The sequence below is a fragment of the Lipotes vexillifer genome, unplaced genomic scaffold, assembly GCF_000442215.2.
Source record: "Lipotes vexillifer unplaced genomic scaffold, Lipotes_vexillifer_v1.1 scaffold630, whole genome shotgun sequence".
Lineage (NCBI taxonomy): Eukaryota > Metazoa > Chordata > Mammalia > Artiodactyla > Lipotidae > Lipotes > Lipotes vexillifer.
In genome coordinates this window covers 165,001-176,647 of record NW_006783793.1, presented here as the reverse complement: position 1 = coordinate 176,647, position 11,647 = coordinate 165,001, and the positions used below count along the sequence as shown (strand labels likewise).

The following is an 11,647-nucleotide window of genomic DNA, read 5'->3' as shown; positions in this document are numbered from 1 at the left end:
CCCGTGTCCCCTGCATCGGCAGGCGGACTCTCAACCACTGTGCCACCAGGGAAGCCCTACAAGGAACTTTTTACCTTCACCTTTGATTAAACCTCTGTGGAATATGCCACAAACACCTGTACTTTCTTAAACAGAAGCGACTAAAAATTATAACCCTTTCTGAATAATCTTGGGCGTAGCATGAACTGCTGCAGAGAGGGTGGCAGTTGTAGGTGGTTTGGAACACTGAGTTGGGTGTTAGCTCATCTCAGTGTATTATCCTGCATGCAGTATAAGCCTCACCCACTACCCTTAGAGGCTTCAGATCTGAACCTATCAGTTTGTCTTCACTGTGGCCGTCAGGCCATTGGGGACCATTTCCTCATCTCTTAGTTGTCTAACTTTCCCAGCACTTCTCAGCATTAACACAAAAAGACTGAGCTCTGTAGAAGGTCATCAATCAATCTTTCTTTCTGTGAACTTGCTAATCATAGGGTGCAAGCTTCTGGTCAGTGACTCTTTGATGTTGTAGTTGTTGCTAGGTACCCAGAGGTCTTTACTGCCTGCTGAAATTGAGTTTTTTAATTGGTTTGTTTTTGAGTTCCAAGCCACTGCTAATAGTTGGAGTGCTGGAAGGCAGGTCTCCGGGTAAACGTGATTTTACCATACTGTCTGAGGTTGGTATTGGGTGGTGACCATATAAAATGAAATTTAGAATGTAATTTAAAGCTTCAACACAAAGAACTACTACCCAATGGAAACAAAACTGTGTCTGAATGAGACCCATACAACTGCTTTGAAACTTTTTGATTTAATTGGACATTACCAATTCTGTTACAGAATCCCAAAGAAAATTCTAATTCCATAAGAAACAGTAAGTTTACCTCAGCAGCCTATGCTGCAGAGTTAGCAGGTGAGCCTTCATAGACTCAAAGGAGTTTGGCTTCAAGAACTTTACAGAACAGGTAAATTAGGAAGAAGTAAAGACCTCTTAGAATTAAGAAGACAATTTCTAGGCATATAGCAATGAAGACTTCTATTTGTGTGAACTTACAGGGCTCCTGAAGAAGTTGATGTTTTAAGTCCTTGAGTCTCACATCTACCAAACCTAATCTGTCGACTCCAAACTTAGAAAAACTCAGAGGGATGTGAGAGAAGTATCTCATTCAAGTTGTGATTCCAAATGAGGCAGAAATCAAGCTAAATATAATGAACTTGTGGGAATAGAAGGTTTAAGGCATGTTAGATACTAGAGTCTTCTGATGATCGCCAGAGGAGATGGCTTGAACTCCATGGTGTAAGGAGTTAATCCTTTAGGTTACCTACCTGTCTCTGCTGTTGGGAGGTGGAGGTAAGGACCCATGCATAGTAAATCTATGGAGTTCCAGGTCATGCCAGTTTCCAGTCATTGGACTGGCGATTTTTTGGGTGAATATCCAAAACCAAACACAAAACTGAAGAGCCACAAAACAACTAAACCATGGAAGAAAATGGCAGGATTATGATCCTGCGTCTTTTCTCCTATAGAACAGGAGGCCTTTTGACCCCCTTCTCAGGTATGTACTTGAATCAATTAGACTACAGGAACTATTGGGTTGGCCAAAAAGTGCCTTCGGTTTTTAAGTAAAAATCCCCTGCATCGGCAGGCGGACTCTCAACCACTGTGCCACCAGGGAAGCCCTACAAGGAACTTTTTACCTTCACCTTTGATTAAACCTCTGTGGAATATGCCACAAACACCTGTACTTTCTTAAACAGAAGCGACTAAAAATTATAACCCTTTCTGAATAATCTTGGGCGTAGCATGAACTGCTGCAGAGAGGGTGGCAGTTGTAGGTGGTTTGGAACACTGAGTTGGGTGTTAGCTCATCTCAGTGTATTATCCTGCATGCAGTATAAGCCTCACCCACTACCCTTAGAGGCTTCAGATCTGAACCTATCAGTTTGTCTTCACTGTGGCCGTCAGGCCATTGGGGACCATTTCCTCATCTCTTAGTTGTCTAACTTTCCCAGCACTTCTCAGCATTAACACAAAAAGACTGAGCTCTGTAGAAGGTCATCAATCAATCTTTCTTTCTGTGAACTTGCTAATCATAGGGTGCAAGCTTCTGGTCAGTGACTCTTTGATGTTGTAGTTGTTGCTAGGTACCCAGAGGTCTTTACTGCCTGCTGAAATTGAGTTTTTTAATTGGTTTGTTTTTGAGTTCCAAGCCACTGCTAATAGTTGGAGTGCTGGAAGGCAGGTCTCCGGGTAAACGTGATTTTACCATACTGTCTGAGGTTGGTATTGGGTGGTGACCATATAAAATGAAATTTAGAATGTAATTTAAAGCTTCAACACAAAGAACTACTACCCAATGGAAACAAAACTGTGTCTGAATGAGACCCATACAACTGCTTTGAAACTTTTTGATTTAATTGGACATTACCAATTCTGTTACAGAATCCCAAAGAAAATTCTAATTCCATAAGAAACAGTAAGTTTACCTCAGCAGCCTATGCTGCAGAGTTAGCAGGTGAGCCTTCATAGACTCAAAGGAGTTTGGCTTCAAGAACTTTACAGAACAGGTAAATTAGGAAGAAGTAAAGACCTCTTAGAATTAAGAAGACAATTTCTAGGCATATAGCAATGAAGACTTCTATTTGTGTGAACTTACAGGGCTCCTGAAGAAGTTGATGTTTTAAGTCCTTGAGTCTCACATCTACCAAACCTAATCTGTCGACTCCAAACTTAGAAAAACTCAGAGGGATGTGAGAGAAGTATCTCATTCAAGTTGTGATTCCAAATGAGGCAGAAATCAAGCTAAATATAATGAACTTGTGGGAATAGAAGGTTTAAGGCATGTTAGATACTAGAGTCTTCTGATGATCGCCAGAGGAGATGGCTTGAACTCCATGGTGTAAGGAGTTAATCCTTTAGGTTACCTACCTGTCTCTGCTGTTGGGAGGTGGAGGTAAGGACCCATGCATAGTAAATCTATGGAGTTCCAGGTCATGCCAGTTTCCAGTCATTGGACTGGCGATTTTTTGGGTGAATATCCAAAACCAAACACAAAACTGAAGAGCCACAAAACAACTAAACCATGGAAGAAAATGGCAGGATTATGATCCTGCGTCTTTTCTCCTATAGAACAGGAGGCCTTTTGACCCCCTTCTCAGGTATGTACTTGAATCAATTAGACTACAGGAACTATTGGGTTGGCCAAAAAGTGCCTTCGGTTTTTAAGTAAAAATAAAAGACACATTTTTCATTTTCACCAAGAACTTTATTGAACAAAGTACTCACCCTTTTGTTCCACTACTTTCTGCCATTTTTCAGGCAGCTTCATAATTCCATCTTCCCAAGATTTTTTATCTTTTATAGCAAAGAACTGTTCCAGGTGCCTTTTACAGTCTCCCAGGGAATTGACATTTTTTCCATTAAGAAAATTTTGAAAAGACCTAAATAAATGGAAATCCGAAGGTGCAATATCTGGTGAATATGGTGGATGAATCAGAACTTCCCAGCCAAGCTGTTACAGTTTTTGCCTGGTCGTCAAAGAAACATGCGGTCTCACATTATCCTGATGGAAGATTATGCATTTTTTGTTGACTCATTCTGGATGCTTTTCATCAAGTGCTGGTTTCAGTTGGTCTAATTGGGAGCAGTACTTGTTGGATTTAATCGTTTGGTTTTCCTGAAGGAGCTCACAACAGAGGACTCCCTTCCAATCCTACCATATATACAACATCACCTTCTTTGGATGAAGACCAGCCTTTGGTTGGTGGTGGCTCATTTTGCTTGCCCCATGATCTCTTCCGTTCCACATTATTGTACAATATCCACTTTCCATCGCCCGTCACAATTTGTTTTAAAAAACAGAACATTTTCATTACGTTTAAGTAGAGAATCAAATGTGGAAATATGGTCAAGATTTTTTTCGCTTAACTTGTGTGGAACCCAAACATCAAAGCGATTCACATAACCAAAAAGGTGCAAATGATTTTCAATGCTTGATTTGGATATTTGAGTATGTTGGCTATCTCCTGCGTGGTATAACGTTGATTATTCTCAGTGAATGTCTCGATTTGATCACTGTCAACTTCAACTGGTCTACCCGACCATGGAGCATCGTCCAGCGAGAAATCTCCAGCACAAAACTCCACAAACCACTTTTTAAATTTTATTTATTTATTTTTGACTGCATTGGGTCTTCATTGCTGCTCACGAGCTTTCTCTAGTTGCAGCGAGTAGGGGCTACTCTTCATTGCAGTGCGTGGGCTTCTCACTGTGCTGGCTTCTCCTGTTGCGCAGGACGGGCTCTAGGCACGTGGGCTTCAGTAGTTGTGGCTCACGGGCTCTAGAGCACAGGCTTAGTTGTGGCGCACAGGCATAGTTGCTCTGCAGCATGTGGGATCTTCCCGGACTAGGGCTCGAACCCATGTCCCCTGCATTGGCAGGCAGATTCTTAACCACTGAGCCACCAGGGAAGCCCCGCAAACCACTTTTGACATGTTCGATCAGTCACAGCACCTTCTCCATACACTGCACAAACCTTATTTTTGCGTTTCAGTTGCGTTTTTACCTTTCTTGAAATAATAAAGCATGATATGTGGAAAATGTTGCTTTTTTCTTTCATCTTCAGTATTAAAATGGCTACACAAAAATTCACCAGTTTTGATAAGTCTTTTTTTAAATGCACACTGGTATGACGACTGTCACAATACAATCTAACAAAATCGTTTCAATTGAAGTTAAAAACAACTAAGTGCTACTAGAACCGTCTTACGGAAAAAAACGAACGAACCTTTTGGCCAACCCAATAGAAGTTGTAAAAGCACCCTTCTGAAAGATCCAACTGGAATGATTAGCAGCTGATTATCACACTAAGGAAATAATAAAAGCCATGTTTCAAGTAGCTATTGACTTACCTTGGTCATTTATGAAGGCCAGAAGACAGCTGTTCTGTTTTGGGGGATGAGACAAGAGAACAGCATGTAAATCTGGTCAGATGTACCAGAGCATAGTGAAGAGTGGACACCATACTGTAACCCACATTCCAGCAATTTCTTGCCTTTGGGAAGATTCTCATAGGCTGGGAATAGATATAGTAATAGGTGTTGTTTCTAAGCCCATTGACCAGAAAATTAAAAAGAAGACACATGTTCTGGAGGACAGATGGTGATCACATTGGAATGCCTGAGAAAAGCAAATTTTCACTTTCATGAAATATTTAAAACAAAGAGTTTAAGTTGAAAAAAATTACATTTGTCTTAAATTACATATATTTTAAATTCTATACAATGTGAGTTTCATGATCTTTTCCTTTGAATTGAGTAACCCTTCAGCTATTCTCCAAAGATTGGCTAATGACGTACGTGGACCAGGCATATTTTCCATGTCACTAAATTGTCCATGAATAGTTGTCTAACATGTTGAAGAACATCTGCATCAACTCCAGTTAGTGTCAGGTTCTGTTCCTAAAGTCGGGCTGATGTTTAATCTTAGTAGATGCTAATTTGAATTTAAAGAGGCCAAATTACTAGAGAACAAAGTGGAATTAGGCACATAACTGGCTTATGAGATCAAGAAGCAGCCAGTAAAAATTGGAAAGTGGCTACAATTCAAGGAACTAGTCATTTGGGGATTGCTGGGGGCTGCGGTAGGGTATCTACTTTAAGCAATGAAAATAAAACTGCTGAGGAAACAAACCTGCCTTCTAGTTCAGATGATTATTTGGCCATTGTTTGTACTTTGAATAAACTCAGGCTTATTGGTCAAAAATCTACTTTATAGGCTGACTGGCAAAGCTTGATATAAATGCTCCAGACAAAGCCCTGGAAGCTTACTACTTCCAGGTGATCTTTAAGCATTATTCTGGAATAAAGGCCAGAAAAATGGGAATTCTCCTCTTGTCCTGACCAAATTCACATCAAGTGGACCTAATATTCATAACTTCTGTTAAGATAGTAATCCCCGGGCTTCCCTGGTGGCACAGTGGTTGAGAGTCCGCCTGCCGATGCAGGGGACACGGGTTCGTGCCCCGGTCCGGGAGGATCCCACATGCCACGGAGCGGCTGGGCCCGTGAGCCATGGCCGTTGAGCCTGCGCGTCCGGAGCCTGTGCTCCGCAATGGGAGAGGCCACAACAGTGAGAGGCCCGCATACAGCAAAAAAAAAAAAAAAAGATAGTAATCCCTAGTTAGAAGAACTCAGTGTGCTGGTCATGTTCAGAGGTCATGTTTAGGGGTTTGACAGATTTGACAATTACATTGTTAGGTAATTGGTCCTGATTGCATCTAAAGCACAGGTGGGAATGGAAGCTTTGGGGCCAAGAGTGGGAGAGATTAGTAAACAAACATTGAAGTATCTCATATTCCCAGTTAATTTATTGGAAAGAAAAGGATCATTAAACTGAAGAACTGTTGTCCTCTTTTGGGTTAGAAGAAGCCATGTGGACAGATAGGACATGCAGCTTGTGAGAGTTATTTTAGATGAATAAGATGGACTATATTCCGTTGAAATTAGCCTCTGCCATCCACTTCAGAGAAAGTGTTGCAATGAGTTGAGAAGATGTTGCTAGGTGAAGACTGAAGAAGGGTTTTAAGATGGGCCCAGCAGGCTCAGCTGGCTTTGGATATGGAGGACTGCCATGTCTAAATCTAAAATTGTACTAACCAGGATTCTTTTTTTGTTTTTTTAACATCTTTATTGGAGTATAATTGCTTTACAGTTGTGTTAGTTTCTGCTTCATAACAAAGTGAATCAGCTATACATATACATACATCCCCATATCTCCTCCCTCTTGCGTCTCCCTCGCACCTTCCCTATCCCACCCCTCTAGGTGGTCACAAAGCACCGAGCTGATCTCCCTGTGCTGTGTGGCTGCTTCCCACTAGCTATCTATTTTACATTTGGTAGTGTATATATGTCCATGCCACTCTCTCACTTCCTCCCAGCTTACCCTTCCCCCTCCCCGTGTCCTCAAGTCCATTCTCTACGTCTGCGTCTTTATTCCCGTCCTGCCCCTAGGTTCTTCAGAACCATTTTTTTTAGATTCCATATGTATTTGTTAGCATACGATATTTGTTTTTCTCTTTCTGACTTACTTCACTCTGTATGACAGTCTCTACATCCATCCACCTCACTACAAATAACTCAATTTTGTTTCTTTTTATGGTAGAGTAATATTCCATTGTATATACGTGCCACTTTTTTTTTCTTCATTCATCTGTCGATGGGCACTTAGGTTGCTTCCATGTCCTGGCTATTGTAAACAGAGCTGCAATGAACATTGTGGTACATGACCCTTTTTGAATTATGGTTTTCTCAGGGTATATGACCAGTAGTGGGATTTCTGGGTCGTATGGCAGTTCTATTTTTAGTTTTTTAAGGAACCTCCATAGTGGCTGTATCAATTTACATTCCCACCAAGAGTGCAAGAGGGTTCCCTTTTCTCCATACCCTCTCCAGCATTTATTGTTTGTAGATTTTTTGATGATGGCCATTCTGACTGGTGTGAGGTGATAGCTCATTGTAATTTTGATTTGTATTTCTCTAATGATTAGTGATGTTGAGCATCCTTTCAAGTGTTTGTTAGCCGTCTGTATATCTTCTTTGGAGAAATGTCTATTTAGGTCTTCTGCCCATTTTTGGATTGGGTTGTTTGTTTTTTTGATATTGAGCTGCATGAGCTGCTTGTAAATTTTGGAGATTAATCCTTTGTCAGTTGCTTCATTTGCAAATATACTCTCCCATTCTGAGGGTTGTCTTTTCATCTTGTTTATGTTTTCCTTTGCTGTACAAATGCTTTTAAATTTCATTAGGTCCCATTTGTTTATTTTTGTTTTTATTTCCATTTCTCTAGGAGGTAGGTCAAAAAGGATATTGCTGTGATTTATGTCATAGAGTGTTCTGCCTATGTTTTCCTCTAAGAGTTTTTTATAGTGTCGGGCCTTACATTTAGGTCTTTAATCCATTTTGAATTTATTTTTGTGTCTGGTGTTAGGGAGTGTTCTAATTTCATTCTTTTACATGTAGCTGTCCAGTTTTCCCAGCACCACTTATTGAAGAGGCTACTAACTGGGATTCTGTATGACAAGTGAAAAACTCACATAGAAATAGAATTCTGTTTTATTTTTCCATTTTCTCAAAAAATATATTTCTCAAATCTTTTCTGGATACCCAGTCTGTGTCCTTGTATCTTAAGTGTCTTAAAGCACAGTGAAGATAGGCATTTTAAGATTCCAGATTTTAAAATGTGAGTCTTTGGAGAGGTGGGCTAACCACTGAGAGCAAAATGAGGAGTGTCCCAAATGTTTGTGTTTCCAGCCTTAACATTAAGGACACAAATTGTGAATATCATATAAATACCATCCAGAGTGTTACACGGTGTCAGCAGGGTCAACTGTATTTATGTTCTCTCTTCCTAAGCATTATATAGAAAATTAGTAAATGAAGTCAATGTTCTTTACTGACAAGCTACCCATCCAGCAACTTTAATATTCTGTTCTTCTTGGGGAAGGGGGTACTTCTTGTAAGCTTGTATTATCACCTTAGTGGTTGGATAGCCTCCTAAGGTCTTAAATTTCAGCTAAAGAATAGGTGAATAGGATCTGACAAAATAGAAGCGTTTCAGAGGGCTATGAGTACTAATAACTTCAGTCTAATCAGAAATTGAGAAATTCTTTTTGTAAAGGACCAAGTAATAAATATTTTAGGTTTTGCAGGCCAAGAGCTATGTGACTGTCACCCATAGTCTGGCACAACTACTCAACTCTGCCATTGTAGTGCAAAAGCAGCCATACGCACTACCTAGAGCATTGCTGGGTGCCAATAAAACTTTGTTGATGTACACTGAATTTCATATCATTTTCATGTCACAAAGTAATTCTTTTGATTTTTTTTTCAGCCATTTAAAAATAGAAAAATCATTCTTAGCTCATGGGCTATGGAAAAACAGGTGGCATGCTGCATTGGGTGGCAGCCTGTGGTGTGCTGACCCTTGGTCTAGAAGTGGAAAGGCTTAGAACTTGGAAAAATGGTGCCATACATCAGTTTCTCTTTTCCTCCTTCTCTTATATTAGGAGATGCCATCAAGCCGTGCCTCTCTGGAATGTTATGAGAAGAAAATTAGAAATTGGCTGGTATACAACTGCTGGGCATTCTTAAGTCTTGTTCATTAGAGGGACAACACTTTTAGCTAACTTTCTACCATAGTTGTTGGAAAATGTGTACCTTACCTCTGGACTGACCTTCCTACATAATGGAAAGCTGAGGGTTTTCTCAGGACACTGCAGGAAGAAGAGAGACAGCACCTCAGTTTTGCCTGAATATTTCCTAGCTTTCTTCCCAGTGGTTTATTCCTGACAGTTCTGATACCTTTTCATGGTTTCATTCCTCCTTGTATTCTGTCAATTTTGTAAGCTGTTGCTTTGTATTTGTCAGAGAAACTAGGTGAGACAAAACTATTTGTCAGAGAAACTAGGTGGTGTACAGGGCAGAAGCTCTCATGATTTCCTAGGGTTATTGGAGGTCAGGTGCTTCACGTGGGAAATTCATACTATTTCATTTCCCTGCTTGTTACTGAAATGTGGTGCATGATCATGTTTGCAAGTGAAGGCAGTGTATTAAAGTCTTAGTGATCGAGAAGAGTAAAATGTACAATTTTGTGTTCTCTTCATAAATTTGAAAAGTGTTTCCCTCAAATTTAAAATGCATTAATGTGCTCTCAGGTTGTTTTTAGCCATTAAAATATCTGTCATTTGCTTTATTTAAAAATTTCAGGTGGAAAAACCTTGCAGTGGTGGTCAAGATTTACTTGTTTATCCAGCTAAGAGAAAGCAGCTTTTGAGAAGTGAACTGAATGCTGAAAAAGTGCCACCATCCCCACTACCTGCTCCAAAACAAATACTACCACTCAAAGGGTGTCCAACAGTTATGCCAGGAGACTTTAAAGAGAAAGTTGAGGAGCTGCTGGTGAAATACTCAAGTGGTCTCTGGGCCAGTGCACTCCCAAAAGCATTTGAGGACATGTACAAAGTGAAATTACCCGAGGATGCCTTAAAAAATCTTGCCTCGCTTTCTGATGTATGCACCATAGACTACATTTCTGGAAACCCCCAGAAGGCCATTCTCTATGCTAAACTTCCACCACCCACTGACAAAATCCTAAAGGATGCAGAGCAAGCACATGGAGATTATGATGTCAAGTCTGTGATTGAACAAGAATATTTGCAGATAGAAAAAAACATTACCGAAAGTGCTGATACCTTTATGGAGACTGTAACAATTCCTCCGTTAATCATTCCAACTGAGGCGTCCCCATCTGTACTGGTGGTTGAACTGAGCAACACAAATGAAGTGGTTATCAGGCAAGTTTTATTTTCTAATTCTTTAGAATCCTAGTGTACTGTTGCTACTTGGCTATTCTTCATAGAGATGCTGGTTGAGGAAGAATAATATATTTTTAGTTCTATAGAGTTATATTGAAGTATAATGTTTAAAATAACTATTTTTGTGAGAAAAGATTTCTTACAGTTTCAAAAATTGAAATGATGATATGGTCTGAACATGAAAATAATCTATGTCAAAAGCATAATGGTAACTATGTAAGTCAAAAGCAATACCTAGTCCGTAGAAAGAGCAGTCACCCACTAGGTAGGTAATACTGTTTAATCTGGGATTACATAGTGTTTCCTAAAAGTCAGAATAGCTAAGCACCACCTTCTAGTGTAATGCATCAGATTAGCCCTCCGTCTCGAGCCTTTTGATATTATTGCCTGGGAGAAGGAATTATTGCCTAAGTGGCTAATGATAACTGGAATTCCAAAAAACAGTTCGGTTCAGGCACTTGGTGTGGACTTTTGGAGGAAATGTAGAATACATAGAAAATGTTGAAAGACTATAGTTTGCTGTTTCTGACTTGGGATGAAGAATGGTAACCACTGTAGCTGGATCTCTGGAGGCAGCAGCCCAAGGTGTGGCTGTGACTGGAGCAGAACAGGATCCAGGCTCCTTCACCCAAAATGTCCCTGTGCGTTGGACTCTTACTCTTCCCAAGGATCATAGCTGAGCTGGGAAGATCCAATGAAAGGCCACAAAAAATAATCAAAGTCCTATACAGCAAACCTATTGAAGCTTTTCTGTTTGAACAAACTAAGTCTGATGATGAAGTGAGAATCAAGTATCTTAGGATATTCAAACTAGAACATGTAGGAGCTTTGTTGAGGTCCTTTTTATAGAGGGGTGGTAAATGTATAGAGCTTTTATTCTAAGATGTGGTATGGCCTGAAGATAGAAATAGCTTGCTGAGGGTTAGGGTTCCCACTGTGGGTCACTAATAAACTGAGGTAAAGGAAGGATGTTGAGGAGCACATTGCTAACTTTTACCATTTGACATTATAAAGAAAATCTAAATCTGCTTCCTTGGCAGGATCCTTTGGTATCTGTTACCGGTAATCATTGGTGCCACTTTCAGAGACCAAGCACCCAGCACTGGACTGGATGAATCATGTGATTTCTTACGTTCTTCCCAAGATCTGGCAGGACTCTGGATCAGTTCCAGGACTTCAATAGGATGGGGGTTCAATCTACTCCAGGATGATTAGGTCCAGGGTCCTCAGGTTATCTAGATCCCTTTTTCAGTATAAGTTAGAATCCCAGAGCCGGCATTCTATGTGTTCAGCAG

The 11,647-nt window shown here is 40.3% G+C and overlaps 1 protein-coding gene across 2 annotated transcripts in view; it reads left to right on the top strand.

Moving 5' to 3' along the window:
- TDRD7 (tudor domain containing 7) overlaps positions 1 to 11,647 on the top strand; it is a 92,122-nt gene that overhangs the window by 48,770 nt on the left and 31,705 nt on the right. For both annotated transcript variants that reach the window (XM_007456384.1, XM_007456385.1), the window contains one exon: positions 9,745 to 10,331. In XM_007456384.1, the coding sequence (XP_007456446.1) occupies positions 9,745 to 10,331 (587 nt within the window). The remainder of the gene's footprint in view (positions 1 to 9,744; positions 10,332 to 11,647) is intronic.